General features: G+C 42.5%; 1 protein-coding gene across 1 annotated transcript in view; it reads right to left on the reverse strand.

Moving 5' to 3' along the window:
• LOC124867204 (ERC protein 2-like) overlaps nucleotides 1-18,333 on the reverse strand; it is a 263,676-nt gene that overhangs the window by 134,781 nt on the left and 110,562 nt on the right. The window contains exon 15 of the mRNA XM_047363523.1: nucleotides 8,484-8,577. Within this exon, the coding sequence (XP_047219479.1) occupies nucleotides 8,484-8,577 (94 nt within the window). The remainder of the gene's footprint in view (nucleotides 1-8,483; nucleotides 8,578-18,333) is intronic.

An 18,333-nucleotide genomic window follows, 5' to 3' on the forward strand; every position in this document is an offset into this window, starting at 1 on the left:
TCCCTGTCGGGGGTGCTGGATAGTGCCCCTCCCGGGGACTCCATTATTCTGCTGGGGGACTTAAACGCCCACGTGGGGAACAACAGTGACACCTGGAGAGGCGTGATCGGGAGGAATGGCCTCCCCGATCTGAATCCCAGTGGTGTTTTGTTATTGGACTTCTGTGCTACTCACGGATTGTCCATAACAAACACCATGTTCAAACATAAGGGTGTCCATCAGTGCACTTGGCACCAGGACACCCTAGGCAGGAGGTCGATGATCGACTTTGTTGTCGTATCATCAGACCATCGGCCGCATGTTTTGGACACTCGGGTGAAGAGAGGGGCTGAGCTGTCCACTGATCACCACCTGGTGGTGAGTTGGATCCGCTGGAGGAGTAGAAAGCCGGACAGACTTGGCAGGCCCAAGCGCATAGTGAGGGTCTGCTGGGAATGCCTGGCGGAGCCCTCCCCTCGGCCAGGGATGTATTCAACTCCCACCTCCGGGAGAGCTTCGACCAGATCCCGGGGGATGTTGGAGACATAGAGTCCGAGTGGACCATGTTCTCCGCATCTATTGTTGATGCTGCTGCCCGTAGCTGCGGCCGTAAGGTCTGCGGTGCCTGTCGCGGCGGCAATCCCAGAACCCGGTGGTGGACACCAGTAGTAAGGGATGCTGTCAAGCTGAAGAATGAGTCCTATCGGCTGTGGTTGGCTTGTGGGACTCCTGAGGCGGCTGACGGGTACCGTGAGGCCAAGCGTGCTGCGGCCCAGGCGGTGACAGAGGCAAAAACTCGGACCTGGGAGGAGTTCGGTGAGGCCATGGAGAAGGACTACCGGTTGGCCTCGAAGCGATTCTGGCAAACCGTCCGGTGCCTCAGGAGGGGGAAGCAGTGCTTCGCCAACACTGTTTATAGTGGGGGTGGGAGACTGCTGACCTCAACTGAGGACATTATCGGGCGGTGGAAGGAGTACTTTGAAGATTTCCTCAATCCTGCCATCATGCATGCCCTGGTGGAAACACAGGCTGGGGACTCGGGGTTGGACTCTTTCATCACCCAGGCTGAAGTCACCGAGGTGGTTAAAAAGCTCCGCGGTGGCAAGGCTTTGGGGGTGGATGAAATCCGACCTGAGTACCTCAAGTCTCTGGATGTTGTAGGGCTGTCATGGTTGACACGCCTCTTCAACATTGCGTGGCGGTCGGGGACAGTGCCTCTGGACTGGCAGACTGGGGTGGTGGTCCCCCTTCATAAGACGGGATTTCTAGACGCAGCCAAGGGCCCGCGGGGGTCTGGTTTGGGGACCAGTGGATTTCGTCTCTTCTTGTTGCAGATGAAGTTGTCCTGCTGGCCCCCTCTAGCCAAGACCTACACCATGCGCTGTGGCGGTTCGCAGCCGAGTGTGAAGCGGCTGGGATGAAGATCAGCTCCTCCAAGTCCGAGGCCATGGTACTTGACAGGAAAAGGGTGGCTTGTCCTCTTCAGGTTGGAGGGGAGTTCCTGCCTCAAGTGGAGGAGTTTAAGTATCTTGGGGTCTTGTTCACGAGTGAGGGAAGAATGGAGCGGGAGATCGACAGACGGATCGGTGCGGCTGCCACAGTAATGGGGGTGCTGTGCCGGTCCGTTGTGGTGAAGAGAGAGCTGAGCCGAAGAGGGAAGCTCTCGATTTACCAGTCAGTCTACGTTCCTACCATGACTTATGGCCATGAACTTTGGGTCATGACCAAAAGAGCGAGATCCTGGATACAAGCGGATGAAATGAGCTTCCTCTGTTGGGTGGCCGTGCACTCCCTTAGAGATAGGGTGAGGAGCTCGGCCATCCGGGAGGGGCTTGGAGTAGAGCCGCTGCTCCTCCACATCGAGAGGAGCCAGTTGAGGTGGCTCGGGCATCTATACCGAATGCCTCCTGGACGCCTTCCTCGGGAGGTGTTCCAGGCACGTCCCACCGGGAGGAGGCCCAGGGGACGGCCCAGGACACGCTGGAGGGACTATGTCTCTCGGCTGGCCTGGGAATGCCTTGGGCTCCCCCTGGAGGAGCTGGAGGAGGTGTCTGGAGAGAGGGACATCTAGGCGTCTCTGCTGAGTCTGCTGCCCCCACGACCCGGTCCCGGATAAGCGGAAGACGACGAGTACGAGTACAAGTACTATGCGTAGCAGTGCTATGAAAAGACACATATTTGGTGTTGCAGCAAGTAGATTGCTTCTTACAACAGTACCATAAGTCACACACAAGGATTCAATTGTAATGGATTCTCCAGATGTAGAAAGAGTCATGAGATATTGCCAGGAACACACAAGTGGGGTGTGAATGCTTTATCACTTGCCTCAAATACCATACAGACACCATAAAAATACTTTAGATTGGTTTGAAACCTCTTTTAACTGATTAATAAAATCAACACATCCACTGAATAATTAAGGAATGATGAACATATCTTAAAGCTAGTAAAATCACTGTGGCTTGTCTTGTCAGCACTCCACAGCTGGAGGTAAGCAGCAGTAAACCTGCACACACACAGACGCATGTTGTGCATGTCAGCAGCTCAAAACTGTAATTGGTTGTGACAGACAGGCAGTAATTCGATGCACTAGAATCAACAAGTGCCGGTCTGACACCACACAACAGACTGAAGCCTGCACACACTCACGCATACATGACCCACTGAGAAGGGGGCTGCCACGACTGGACCCATCAAGTGAAACCTAACCAGAAAGCTGTGTCTGCATGTGTGTGTACTGGCATGAGTACTGTCCGTGTGTGTCTTTATATGTCAGTGTCCAAGCATACCAACGTGTTTGATGAGAGTTTTGTTGGTTTCAAGAGAATACTGCTTTGAAGATTACAAAAAAGCTGCAAGAACATTTAAAATTATAGTTTGGGTAGAACCAGATATCATCTAATGCTCTGGCGCTTTCTGGTTTAATGGAAAGATTGTAATCACTTTTATAAACTAGTGAAGAGTGAGAAAATGCACATTTCCTGCAGGATTCCTCGCTTCACATTCATTCAAAGTGTGTACAGAATCAATATCCATATGTGCAAGAGCAGATGAATTTAGAAGAAGGAAAATAAAGTCTGAGTAAAAGAAAACCCTAAAAAACATGTGGTGACAATTGTCAGATTTTATTTTGATTATTTACTCCAAGAAACGGACGATCTCTAAACAGATTACCGAGAGATGCTGTTGTCTTATCATAACAGATGAAAGAGAAATAAAAGCCCTGTGCGGATAACTGAAATTAATATTTCCGATGTGTACTTTCTCTGTGTTTGCAAAGTGCAGCATGGGGCACTGGAGACAATGGAGCAAAGAGATGGTATCGGTTCGTCCCACATAAACTGTCCTAGAATGACAGGGAGAGTTTATTTGTGTGTGTTTACCCTTGGAGCGTGCTATGTTCCTGATGGAACGAGAGATAAAGGAAAATAAAAAAGGGTGCATGGTGAAATAGATGGAGGCAGAGGCCATAACACAGCTTCAATGCTGGAGCAAGCACAATATACAGAGTACAGACTGCTTTAAAAGCATCTTTATAGATAGTGGCCTGGAAGATGTTATGTACAGTTATGTACTATTTAGCAATGTTATGTACAGTTTAGCATGCAGTTTCCTGCATGAGCTCCTCCTGCAATGTAGATATTGTTTCCTCTAGACTGTGAAAGAAAATATTCTTAGAGGTTAGCCAGCCCTTGTTATCTTAAATAAATAATTCTTGAGATTCTGGTTCTTTTCCTGGCAGTTTTGAATATACCATGGTTAATCTGTTGCTAAAGAAAACAACTAATTTGACCCGCCTATCTACGGCTAGAGGGAGCTACTCTTTGTCTTGTTCTTAACAAAAATACTATGAAACAGTTGATATCATTGATATATGAATGATGTCAGTGTCTTTAATAGTTGCCTTGTTTTAGACTACTTCATTGTTCAGACACTGCACTACTTAAAGTGACAAACTACTTACTATAAATTAAAGTTCATTTAATCATTCAAGAAGAAGCATCACCTGCGGTATTGTCAATCAGAGCATTGTTATTGCTTTACCAGTCTTTTTAATCTAACATCTTAGTTTTCTGAGCTAAAGCCTGTCAAATAATTTACTGCCACTTTGATTATATAGATCACTTTACTCAAGTATCAGTCAGAGCTGGCTTTTTCATCTATGAGCTGATTATATATGTTGTACTAATGCACAGGACTAAAGGTTATAAAAACATTACCAATGTACCTGTCTACATGAAATGGTTTCCAGCTTAATTTTGCAAGTTCCAAACTCTTGCTTCTCACCATCTAAGGCTTAAGTTCCTTAGATCCAATATACAGTATATCCCAGACCTCTTGCTATTATTTGTGCTTTCCTCACCATTTAGAATAGAGCACTGCTAACAGTTCCCAGATCACAGTTTGTGGCAAACTAATGCCAGCCCTCTAATATTTAGACCCTCCATTTGCAGAACACGCTGCCTATTATACTCAGGCATATTAAATATTCATCTACATTCAAAAATAGCCCTTTTAACTTTCTTTTTTGTGAAATGAATCGCAATGTTTTATGTTAATATTTAATATTTATCTAATGTTTATGTTTGTAGCTAACATCTCACAGATGTCCTTTTTGGAGGGAGGTGGCTTTCTCTTTGCTGTCATTTGCTCAAGTTTCAAGAATGTAATTTTTGTTTAACCGCTGATGTTAAAAATGGCACTGGTCTTAATTTTCCTTAAGTAATACCCAATCCGTCTAAATGTAACTCAGAGTTTCTAAAGTGGGGTGGTTTTTTAACCATTTTAATCTGGATGATTAACGCAAACATTTATTTATAATATCCCTCAAAATCAACTTCAATTTTTGTCATGTGATATCCTGCACACTGTCCTAATAGCTCTGTGGTAGTCTGTGTTGTAGCCTGAAATATGACTATAGGTAAAATCTGATTTAACTGGTGGAAAGCATCTAAGGAACTTTAGCTATATTCCTATTTCATTTGTGAATAAGAGGTTAGTGGGAAAGGGGAGGGTTAAGCAGATTCATTGTGTGATTCTGTGCTCTGATGTATTGGGGTTTCTTGGATTCAGAAACAAAGCCATTCATTAAAGATAAGAGGGAAATAATTAAATGGTCATTTCCTTCTTTAATGAGGATTAAAACAGATAAGGAAGTCTAATCGATCAAATAAACTGTTTCTCTCTCCTTCGGCGGACTGTAATTTAAAAACAGAGTGCCGTTCTTGTCAGGGTGTGACATTTTTGGACTTTGTTTGTGGTTTTGTGTTTTGTTTTGCTAGATGTTCTTGTTTGTGGTTTTGTATTCATGTTTATTGCTTTCTGTTTTCTGACAGTTCTGTTTTCTTTTTGCCTCCCAGTGTGTTCTCCTCTCGCCCTTAGTTCCCTTGGTGTTTCTTTCCTATTTATGTTCATAGAATGGTTTCATTATTATCATCATTATTACAGTCCTCTGGTTCCTTATCTTTGCTCTCATTTTATGTTCATGTTTTGTACTGGTTCCTTTGCACTCCTATTTATTAGTTTCTTTTCTGTTACTCCTCTCATCATTAGTTTTCCTCTTTTAGTTATTAATTACTCAGTTTTAGTCCCCTTTACATTCATTGTCCCTCTTAGCTTTGTTTTCTCTAGTTTATCTTTATTCTCCAGTCCCTCCTTTATAGGTTAGCTATAGTTATTGTTTACTTTTATTCTTGTCCTCATTTCCTCTGCTTCTTTCTCAGTTTGTGCTATCAGTGTTGGTTTAGGTTTGTTTACTTTTGTAGTCAGGGTTTCTTTATGGTTTCTTTTTGCTAAGTCCTTAGATCTTAGGTTGTTGTGTTACCTCCAGTTTCTCAGTTTCCTTTAGTTCATGTTTATTCTTGATTCTATGTTTTATTTTATCTTGGTTTATTGTTTATTTTAGGTCTGCTCACTGTCTTGTCATTTAGTTCTTTTCCTCATGCTTTAGTTTTATTAGGTTCACCTGCTCCCTCTGCCTCCCTGCTTCCTTGTCACACCTGTTCCCTGTTTCTTTGATTACCTGCCCTTTTGTTATCCCTCAGTATATTAGTTGGTTTTGTGTCATTGTATTTGTGTGGTTCCTTCGCTCACACTCACTACCCTCATCCTTGCCATGAGTACCTGCAGTGTTTATGTAAGTTTTTGGATCTTGACTCTGGTTTGTACCTGCAGTGTTTTGTTACGTTTTTGACCTTAGAATAAAGTTGAAGGGTTATTAAGATGCTGCTAACGTGACAATTCTTTGAACATTGGTTTAGATATACTGTATAAAAAGTCATTCAATCTCTCCCTCAATTATGTAAATTATGCTGCAAAACACGTTTTTAGGTTTTCTTTCATACACAAAGAAAAAAATGTTTTTGGTCGGGGACAAAAACTGATAAGTTCCTGCCTCAAAGCAAATAGAAGACAGCAAAAAAATCTCAAACCCTTTGTGGTAATGTGGGATTGCAGAAGTACGACTGGAAATGTCTTGACTATCAGATCTATTTCAACGGAAACTATGAGAATTAAAATTTTCAGTAAGCCATTGTTAAAGCTGAAAAACAAAAGTATTATGTTCCATTCAACTTAAGCATACTCAAAGAAAGAAGAACAAATTATTCTCTAAAGCTTACAGAGAATAATCTGAAAATAAGAAATATCCATTTAGGGGTAGTTTAGTGGAGGAAAATACCTTGTTGATGTCTGAGAAGAAAGGAAAACAATGGATCAAATAACTACTCGTTACAATCAAGATATGCAGAATACCATCTGAATGTACAACATGTCAAAGCAGAAGACTATGCCAAGTTTCACTTCTATCACCTGTAACAGGGAATAGCAGCAATAAGCACAGGCTCACCAAAACTGGAGAATCATAGTTTGGAAAAATTTTTACTTCTCCAATATGTCTAAATTTCAGCTGCAAAGTTTAGATGATAAACTTAGAATTTGGCCAAAACAACTTGAAAGCATGGATCCATTCTGCTTTGTATCAACAGGCAAGGCTGTTGGTGGTGGTATAATGGTTTGGGGAATATTTTATTGACACAATTCGAGCACCTTAGTACCAGTTAAGCACTGATTAAACTCCACAGACTACTTGAGTATTACTGCTGACCATGTCCATCCCTCTATGACCATAGTGTACCCATCTTCTGATGGCCTTTCCAGCAGGATAACACACCATGAGACAAAGCTCAAATCATCTTTTGATGACAGTTACAATGAGTTCAATGCACTCCAATAGCCTCCACAGTCACCAGATCGTAATCCAAAGGAGCTGCTTCAGGATGTGGTGGAACAGTTAATTTGCACCATAGATGTGCAGCTAAAAAACCTGCAGCAACTTTATGATGATATCCTGTCAATATGTGTCAAAACCTCTGAGGAATATTTCAAATATCGTGTTGAATCTATGCCACAAAGGGCAGTTCTAAAGGCAAAGGAGATCCCAGTAATGTACTAGCAAAGTGTAGTTAATAAAGTGACCATTGAGTGAATGTCCCTTTGCTACAATATATCAGAAGAGCAAAAAACACTTCACAAAGTGAATCCCAATCCAACAGCGCTTAAAGACATAGGAGGCTCAGTACAATAACCTTTGATAATTTTCTTCAATAGCAGAAAGACCTGAACTAGAGATTATTAATACATGTGATTTATGGACTTCAGTGTCATCTGGTTTATGTAACAAAGAACTGTTTATGTCATTACACATACCTACAAGAACTGGTACTAAAAATGCAGATTAAAAAATGTCTCTTTTATAATTGTAGTAAATAAAACGAAAAATAACAGACCTGACTACTGCTATTTTTGCTTTTACATAGTAATTTGAGGATGCAGAGCTTTAAAATCATTATCAAATCAAAGAACACAACTAACCAGCACTTCACAAGCTGATTTTCCAATTCCTAAAAGCTTGTCACCAATGAAAAACTCCACCTATGGTGAATTTAATAAACTATTAAATATTTTGCGGACATTTTAGGCTAATACTAGACATATAAACTAGGACAAACAGCCTAAAAACAAAATGGTTTAGTCTTGGTTGTTGTCAGAGCCCAGTTATAAAAAAGAGCTTCCGAAGAGTGGGTGGGTCATAATTGATCAATGACTGGAATCTGAAACCGGATATGCCTTGGATCTACTGGGGCACAGTGGTGGCACAACCCAAGCATGCCTCGAGGAATGAATGCTAAGAGAGTAAAGCGCCTGAGACAGAATTAGATATGCAGCATTTACATCAGAATTGGCAAATCAAGACTATTGACAAACTGTGTGTGTGACTATTACCATCCAAACATTTTGTTGTGTATTTGTTTTGCTAAGGACTGAAACAAGGGGAACATGACTTTTCTGAATGGATGGCTTGGAAAGGGATGAGATGTAGAAAAGAAACAGTTTGTGATTCTAATATAAAGCAGATTGAACTCACTGGTCTGACAATGGATTGAGAATGTTGTCCCGACACCAGAAATGTGGTCATATGCATACATACATAATGGTATTCAAACCTGTGATAAAGAGTGTGGGTGTCCATCTGCAGCCACATCTTTCCTTATCTCACCAGGCGTCATCTGCTTCTGGATACTTGGACACTTGATTTGCCTTCGAGTAGAGAAAATAAACAACAACCAGTGATGAAATGCCGGATAAAGAAATGTAAACAATCAAACAGACACAAACAAACTAGAACCGGTTAAACTTTGGTGATAAATATTATATAATCAAGGAAAACATTTTTTGCATCCTTGAGTTTCTATTGTCCGAGCAAGCAAATTAATTTATTTCAGTGTGCGTTCACAAAGTTTAAGCAAACAAGACATGACCTGTTTAGAAATACTGAAAAAAAAACAAAAAAAACATTAAGCTTATTAAACCAGAATAGTTGGTTATTAAATTGGCAGGATCATTAAGTGATTATCAATATCAATATTCCAGAAAGTTTCTAGAACTGCTGCTGGGTGGTTACCGTAATATTTTCTTCACACTCTTTACATACAGGTCAATTTACGTTCACTCTGATTTATTTATACTGTGGATCTACAGGGGATGGACAATGACACTGAAACACCTGTCATTTTAGTGTGGGAGGTTTCATGGCTAAATTGGACCAGCCTGGTAGCCAGTCTTCATTGATTGCACATTGCACCAGTAAGAGCAGAGGGTGAAGGTTCAATTAGCAGGGTAAGAGCACAGTTTTGCTCAAAATATTGAAATGCACACAACATTATGGGTGACATACCAGAGTTAAAAAGAGGACAAATTGTTGGTGCATGTCTTGCTGGCACATCTGTGACCAAGACAGCAAGTCTTTGTGATGTATCAAGAGCCATGGTATCCAGGGTAATATCAGCATACCACCAAGAAGGACGAACCACATCCAACAGGATTAACTGTGGACGCAAGAGGAAGCTGTCTGAAAGGGATGTTCGGGTACTAACCCAGATTGTATCCAAAAAACATAAAACCATGGCTGCCTAAATCATGGCAGAATTAAATGTGCACCTCAACTCTCCAGTTTCCACCAGAGCTGTCCGTCGGGAGCTCCACAGGGTCAATATACACGGCCGGGCTGCTATAGCCAAACCTTTGGTCACTCATGCCAATGCCAAACGTCAGTTTCAATGGTGCAAGGAGCGCAAATCTTGGGCTGTGGACAATGTGAAACATGTATTGTTCTCTGATGAGTCCACCTTTACTGTTTTCCCCACATCCAGGAGAGTTACGGTGTGGAGAAGCCCCAAAGAAGCGTACCACCCAGACTGTTGCATGCCCAGAGTGAAGCATGGGGGTGGATCAGTGATGGTTTGAGCTGCCATATCATGGCATTCCCTTGGCCCAATACTTGTGCTACATGGGCGCGTCACTGCCAAGGACTACCGAACCATTCTTGAGGACCATGTGCATCCAATGATTCAAACATTGTATCCTGAAGGTGGTGCCGTGTATCAGGATGACAATGCACCAATACACACAGCAACACTGGTGAAAGATTGGTTTGATGAACCTGAAAGTGAAGTTGAACATGTCCTATGGCCTGCACAGTTACCAGATCTAAATATTATTGAGCCACTTTGGGGTGTTTTGGAGGAGCGAGTCAGGAAACATTTTCCTCCACCAGTATCACGTAGTGACCTGGCCACTACCCTGCAAGAAGAATGGCTTAAAATCCTTCTGACCACTGTGCAGGACTTGTATATGTAATTCCCAAGACGAATTGACGCTGCATTGGCCACAAAAGGAGGCCCTACACCATACTAATAAATTATTGTGGTCTAAAACCAGTTGGCCATACTATAGATTATAGAGGAAGAGACTGGTGTCAGGAAGACATCACAATGAACAAAGTTGGGTTGACAGTATGTGTGGCTGGCCTTTTACAGAAACAGCTCAAAATAAAGTATACCCTACTCTATGGGACAGCTGTGTCCAAGAAAAGACATCAAATGGGTTAAGGTGTCAAATTTGTTTGTTTGTACATTTATCTATATACAGTATGTCTGTATAGAAACTGGATCGGTTTGCTTGTAAAGTGCTTTCAGAAAACATTTGCTGTGAATTGCCGCAATATAAATGACCTGAATTGAATTTCTATTAAGGAATATCACAAAATACCTACTTTGAGATTTCTACAGTAAGCCTAACTGCTTTTGAAAGACTGTGTTCTGGAAAAAATAAATGCTAAAACTGTTTACTTAAACTGTATGACTTGGGTCAGACATTTTTCTAGTTTAAAAGGAATTTCTCAATCTTACAGAATTGGTGTACCTGGTGTTATGTCATGTCCCCTAGAAATTTGGAATTTGTTGTTCCTAACCTACTTTTAGCCTTATGCTTAGGGAAATTGCCCATTTGGAAGGGTTTTTTTGCACTCATTCCTCAGCTTACAGGTTGATGTCTTGAGATGCTGTTTCAATATGTCCACACAATGTTATTTCCCCATGATGCCTTCTAGTTTGTGAAGTGCATTAGTCCCTCCTGCAGCACAACATCTGCTCAAAATGAAACTCCCATCTGTGTACTTCACAGGTGGGATGGTTTGAAAGCCTAAGTGTTTTTTCCTCCAAGTGTAACACTGGTCATTATGGCAAAAAACTTTCATTTTACTTTCCTCAGACCACAGAACATGTTTAAACAAATTGGTCTTAGTGGTCTTTCAGCCCATGTTTGTACAGTCCTTGTTTCTTTGAGGAAAATGACACTGTCTTTTAGACCACAATAATTTATTAGTATGGTGTAGGGCCTCCTGGTGGAGGAAAACGTTTCCTGACTCGCTCCTCCAAAACACCCCAAAGTGGCTCAATAATATTTAGATCTGGTGACTGTGCAGGCCATGGGACATGTTCAACTTCACTTTCATGTTCATCAAACCAATCTTTCACCAGTGTTGCTGAGTGTATTTTTGCATTGTCATCCTGATACATGGCACCACCTTCAGGATACAATGTTTGAACCATTGGATGCACATGGTCCTCAAGAATGGTTCGGTAGTCCTTGGCATTGATGCGCCCATCTAGCACAAGTACTGGGCCAAGGGAATGCCATGATATGGCAGCCCAAACCATCACTGATCCACCCCCCTGCTTCACTCTGGACATGCAACAGTCTGGGTGGTACGCTTCTTTGGGGCTTCTCCACACCGTAACTCTCCCGGATGTGGGGAAAACAGTAAAGGTGGACTCAACAGAGAACAATACATGTTTCACATTGTCCACAGCCCACAATTTGCAATCCTTGCACCATTGCAACCGACGTTTGGCATTGGCATGAGTGACCAAAGGTTTGGCTATAGCAGCCCGGCCGTGTATATTGACTCTGTGGAGCTCCCACGGACAGTTCTGGTGGAAACAGGAGACTTGAGGTGCACATTTAATTCTGCCGTGATTTGGGCAGCCATGGTTTTATGTTTTCTGAATACAATCCGGGTTAGCACCCGAACATCCCTTTCAGACAGCTTCCTCTTGCGTCCACAGTTAATCCTGTTGGATGTGGATCGTCCTTCTTGGTGGTATGCTGACATTACCCTGGATACCGTGGCTCTTGATACATCACAAAGACTTGCTGTCTTGGTCACAGATGCGCCAGCAAGACGTGCACCAACAATTTGTCCTCTTTTGAACTCTGGTATGTCACCCATAATGTGTGTATTTCAATATTTTGAGCAAAACTGTGCTCTTACCCTGCTAAACCTTGAACCTTCACCCTCTGCTCTTACTGGTGCAATGTGCAATCAATGAAGACTGGCTACCAGGCTGGTCCAATCAATTTAGCCATGAAACCTCCCACACTAAAATGACAGATGTTTCAGTTTCATTGTCCATCCCCTGTGTGTATGTATATATATATATATATACATACACACAGGGGATGGACATTGCTCCAAAATCTCCTGATAGCTAGCTGCATTGACCCTGCCCTTGATAAAACACAGTGGACCAACACCAGCAGCTGACACGGCACCCCAGACCATCATTGACTGTGGGTACTTGACACTGGACTTCTGGCATTTTAGCATTTCCTTCTCCCCAGTCTTCCTCCAGACTCTGGCACCTTGATTTCCGAATGACATGCAGAATTTGCTTTCATCCGAAAAAAGTACTTTGGACCACTGAGCAACAGTCCAGTGCTGCTTCTCTGTAGCCCAGGTCAGGCGCTTCTGCCGCTGTTTCTGGTTCAATAGTGGCTTGACCTGGGGAATGCGGCACCTGTAGCCCATTTCCTGCACACGCCTGTGCACGGTGGCTCTGGATGTTTCTACTCCAGACTCAGTCCACTGCTTCCGCAGGTCCCCCAAGGTCTGGAATCGGCCCTTCTCCACAATCTTCCTCAGGGTCCGGTCACCTCTTCTCGTTGTGCAGCGTTTTCTGCCACACTTTTTCCTTCCCACAGACTTCCCACTGAGGTGCCTTGATACAGCACTCTGGGAACAGCCTATTCGTTCAGAAATTTCTTTCAGTGTCTTACCCTCTTGCTTGAGGGTGTCAATAGTGGCCTTCTGGACAGCAGTCAGGTCGGCAGTCTTACCCATGATTGGGGTTTTGAGTGACGAACCAGGCTGGGAGTTTTAAAGGCCTCAGGAATCTTTTGCAGGTGTTTAGAGTTAACTTGTTGATTCAGATGATTAGGTTCATAGCTCGTTTAGAGACCCTTTTAATGATATGCTAATTTTGTGAGATAGGAATTTTGGGTTTTCATGAGCTGTATGCCAAAATTATCCGTATTAAGACAATAAAAGACCTGAAATATTTAAGTTAGTGTGCAATGAATCTAAAATATATGAATGTTAAATTTTCATCATGACATTATGGAAAATAATTATCTTTATCACAATATGCTAATATTTTGAGAAGGACCTGTATATTGCCATTAAACCTAACTAGGGATGAAGAAAGTGTGGGAAAAGTAGAAATTTTTAAGATATTATTTCAGCACTAGTGGCTTTTACTTATTTATTTTTTGACAGTAGGCAGACAGGAGAGGGGTAGAGAGAGGGGAAGACATTCGGCAAATGTTGCCGGGTCCGGGACTCGAACCCGGGACAGCCACATTGAGGACTGTAGCCTCTGCATATGGTTGCGCGCTTAATCCCTACACCATCAGCGCCACGCCCAGATAATGTAGGAATTTTTCACCTGAAATGTAGGAAATTGGTACGGTCTTCTATGTAATTTGAAACACAGTGCACCGGAGTGCCCAGTGCTCACAGTACGCCCAACTCTGTGAGAGCCTTTAGAGTCAACAGCATACAGTAAACTATCTAACAGCGCTACCTACTTTGAAATCTGCAATGCGCCAAACGTCTTTACAAACAATACGACAAAAGTTAGCCATTGCTAGCAGCACATTGTTCAAAAACCTGCCAGCCATAATTAGGCCACCTACTCTGTGGAAATTTGACCTTTGCCAACAGGAAAGAAGCTGAGGCAGTGATGCTATTCCAAAGACCACACCCTCTTTTTCTGTCATGCCCCCATTGTTTATACTCTTCCAGATGCATGTTGAGACAGGAAAGGCAATACAGTGAGCAAAAACAAAAAAATAACGACGGGAATAAATGGGCCAGTAAAAATCCGTTAGGGAAAAAGAAATGCAACTGCCATTTTATAGGAAAGAAAATACAATAATGTAAAGAGCAGTGCAAAATAAGTTTTTTAAATAACAACCTCAAGCCTACTTTTCATTAAGCCCATATATCCACATCGAAAATGTTTGTTGTCATTTGTCTGATGTGATAGTCAAATTTGAAACGGGTTTTAATTAGCTGTGGTATAAAATCATCATAATTAAATCTTGAAAAGTCTATAAGTGATTGATCTATATAATGTGTTTTACTTAGTGAAATGAGTAACTAACATTAATGAAATTTTCAATAACCTTAAACATTTTTGAACATCTATATAGCTATATCTATATACAATACAGCGCAAAGGTTTTAGGCAGGAGTGAAAAAATACTGTAAACAAAGAATGCTTTCAGAAATATAAATGATGATTGTTTATTTTTGTCAATTTACAAAATGCTAAGTGAGCAATCCAAAACATACAGCTAAAGTCACTAAGAACTATCTTCAGTGTAAAGAAGAACAAGACTTACTGGAAGTGATGGTATGGCCCCCACAAATCCCTGATTTCAACATCATCGATTGTGTCTGGGATTGCATGAAGAGACCGCGTACATCCACAGAAGATCTGTGGTTAGTTCTCCAAGATGTTTGAAACAACCTATCAGAAGAGTTCCTTCAGCTGTGTGCAAGTGTACCAAGAAGAATTGATGCTGTTTTGAAGGTAAAGGGTGGTCACACCAAATATTGATTGTTATTTCACTGCATTTTGTTGAATGATGAAAATAAATTACTAACACTTCCATTCCTGAAAGCATTCTTTGTTTACAGCAGCTTTTACACCTGCCTAAAACTTTTGCACAGTACTGTTTTACTATGTCTATATAGATATAGATATACATTTATATATACTCGTACTTCTCGTCTTCCGCTTTATCTGGAGCAGACTCAGTTGAGACACCCAGACTTCCCTCTCCCCAGGCACCACCTCCAGTGGGGGGAGCCCAAGGCTTTCCCAGGCCAGCCGAGAGACATAGTCCCTCCAGTGTGTCCTAGGCCGTCCCACTGGGAGGATGCCCTATGGGGAGGCCTGGAACACCTCCCAACGAAGTGTTCAGGAGGCATCCAATATAGATGCCTGAGCCACCTCAACTGGCACCTCTCAATGTGGAGGAGCAGCGGCTCTGCTCCGAACCCCTCTCGGATGGCCGAGCTCCTCACCCTATCTCTAAGAGAGTGCCCGGCTACCCAACAGAGGAAGCTAATTTCATCCGCTTGTATCCAGGATCTCGCTCTTTTGGTCATGACCCAAAGTTCATGGCCATAAGTCATGGTAGGAACGTAGACTGACTGGTAAATCGAGAGCTTCCCTCTTCGGCTAAGCTCTCCCTTCACCACAAGACACCGGCACAGCGTCCCCATTACTGCAGCAGCCGCACCAATCCATCTGTCGAGCTCCCGCTCCATTCTCCCCTCATTCGTGAACAAGACCCCAAGATATTTGAATTCCTCCACTTGAGGCAGGAGGTCCCCTCCAACCTGAAGAGGACAAGCCACCCTCTTCCAGGCGAGAACCACGGCCTCAGACTTGGAGGAGCTGATCTTCCCAGCTGCTTCACACTCAGCTAAGAACTGCCCCAGCGCATGCTGTAGGTCTTGGCTAGAGGGCCGAATTTTTGCCTCTGCCACAGCCCGGGCCCCGCATGCTTGGCTTCACGGTACCCGTCAGACTCTGTCTCCAACCTCCCCCTAAATCTGGTTAAAGCTCCCCCGGAGGTGGGAGTTGAATGCATCCTTCGCCGAGGGCTCCGCCAGACCTTACCAGCAGACTTGGGACTTGGGACTGCCAAAAGTCTGTCCGGCTTATTCCTCTTCCAGCGGATCCAGCTCACCAACAAATGGTTATCAGTGGACAGTTCAACCCCTTTCTTCACCCGAGTGTCCAAAATATGCAGCAAGCTCAGGCTCCTTCCCTTCCAGTGAGGTAACGTTCCACGTCCCTAAAGCCAGCCTAAGCATCTGGAGATCGGGTCGTCAAGGTCTCCACCTTCGTCAACTGCCCGATCCTCTTTGCACCAGTCCCTCATGGTTCCCCCTGCAGGTGGTGGGCCCACTGGGGGATGGCCTCGCATCTTTCATTCAGGCTTGGTCCGGCTAGGTCCCGCGAGGAGCAACCCAGCCACCAGGCACTCTCCAACGAGTCCCGAACCCAGGCATGGCTCCAGGGTGGGACCCCCGTACTGGACGACGTCACATGCCTCCAATTTGTGGTCCTCATGAAGGCGTCTTGAACTGCTTTTTGGACTGTTTGCCATAGGATCATTCAAGCGCTCAAACCCCTCCACCACGTTAAGGTGGCAGTTCTATATATATATATATATATATATATACATATATATATATATATATATATATCAGTAAGCTGACAGTGACAAATTAGTGCTCAAGAGAACTCTCAAGCCCTGTAATTAAGCTGTGACCAAGCAGCTGTTAAAATGCACCACATTATTATTCCACATCCACACTGTGTGTTTGCTCTGGGTAAAAGCTACAAGAAGCCCCCACATGAGGGCAAATATTGCTGTCACAGCACTAGGAATGATGTGAGTGTTTACTGGTGTGTATTCGTCTTCATGACTGATGTTAGTGTGCATTTAGAGTGAAGTATGACAAACAAAACAATATATTAATTTACCACACTCAACTGTGCCACACACACCAGCACCTTCTTAAAACCTTTGAGGGACAATTTGTTGTAAAGAATTACTACATTTATGACATTGTTTAAATCCATCATTAGAAAACCACACATATATTGTACCTGTCCTTTTACTGCCTCTGGTTAGTGTGTTTATTGTAAATAAGAGTTATCTTATTAATAACTGATTTAGATATCCAGAGCTTTTATTGCTTACATTGTGTTTTAAACCAATGCATAAGTAAACACTGTTTAAACTGATAACAACATACACATATAGTCAATTTTCATGTGAACACGTACATATCAAAAGAGAACTGTTTAGATTGATTTAAATCTCTCTGTGTGTTTTTATAAGCTCAGAGGCATGTCCATGAAGAGCAGAGTTTACATCAGGGCATATCAGCTATCACAAACATAAACTCTACTGGCACAGGTGTACAAACTAACGGGCACACTGGTCCCGTTTGATACCTGATATACCCCCATAAAGCTATCAGTAAAACATGAATTTAAGTGTTTTGACCTTGGTGAAGGCAAATGAGGGCACTTAGAATGAAGCCTACTGGTTGGGGAGGGTGAAAGAGGATGAGGGAGGATTCAGACTAGTTTATTACTGAAGGAAGAACATTTTTTAATGTGTCATTGCAAAAAAACAAGGCTTTTACCCCCCTGACCTAAATGTAATAAGCATTATTTATACAATTTCCTTTGCTTTATCCATCTGGAGGATATACTGCATCTGTCCACTTTCCAACATAAGCAGCTTAGCTTAATTTTCTGGCTGACAAAGGAAACCCTTTAAGACAACACCTTAAACACACAGCTTCCTTTTGTGAAATCAAGGAAAATTCTAAAGAAATCAGGTAAGCTATCCGGTCCCCAGAATTCTGGTTATTCCTTGGGTACAATTACCAGAAGCTTGAAGGTGCCTCGTTCACCGTTCATCTGTTTACATGCAAGCAGAAACACCAAGGAAATGTCCAGCCATCATACTGTTCAGGAAGGAGAGATAATGTTTTTTTTTTTTTTTCTAATGCTTTATCAAGGGAAAGAGTTATCCAATCCACCTGTATGTGAAAATACAACTGTTCCTCTTGTTAAATTATTGATTCTTGATGTTTTAACTGTGAAACGGCCATTTAGGCAATCTACTCCAGCCTGAAGACTACAGCTAATTTGTCTTTGGCCAGGAAACAGTGGCATCACTGTTGCTGCTGGAGTTACCAGCAGCAGGAAATTGTGCTCATAATTTAGACTGGGATTATTAGCTAAAGTCTGCCTCAAAGAAGCATGCACTTTTACATACAATTTCCCTTTTATTAAAAGGTTTAAAGGAGGAAGTTTATTTGAAAATATTCCAGTTTATATCTTTCACTATCTTTTTTAATAAAAAAGGAGAGTAAAGTTTTCCAAAAAGTCGAGGGAGTATTTGTGGCTGATATTTTCTTTATGATGCCTACAGAGCTGTGTATTTTACAAGCCTACTACGATTTCATTTTTCCACTACAATACATTAATGGGTGCATGAACAAGAAAATAAGAAAAATTCATTAGGTCTCTTTATGTTGAAATGCAATAAAGTGTAGCATGATGATATAGA

The sequence above is a fragment of the Girardinichthys multiradiatus genome, chromosome 1 (genome assembly GCF_021462225.1).
Source record: "Girardinichthys multiradiatus isolate DD_20200921_A chromosome 1, DD_fGirMul_XY1, whole genome shotgun sequence".
Classification (NCBI taxonomy): Eukaryota; Metazoa; Chordata; class Actinopteri; order Cyprinodontiformes; family Goodeidae; genus Girardinichthys; species Girardinichthys multiradiatus.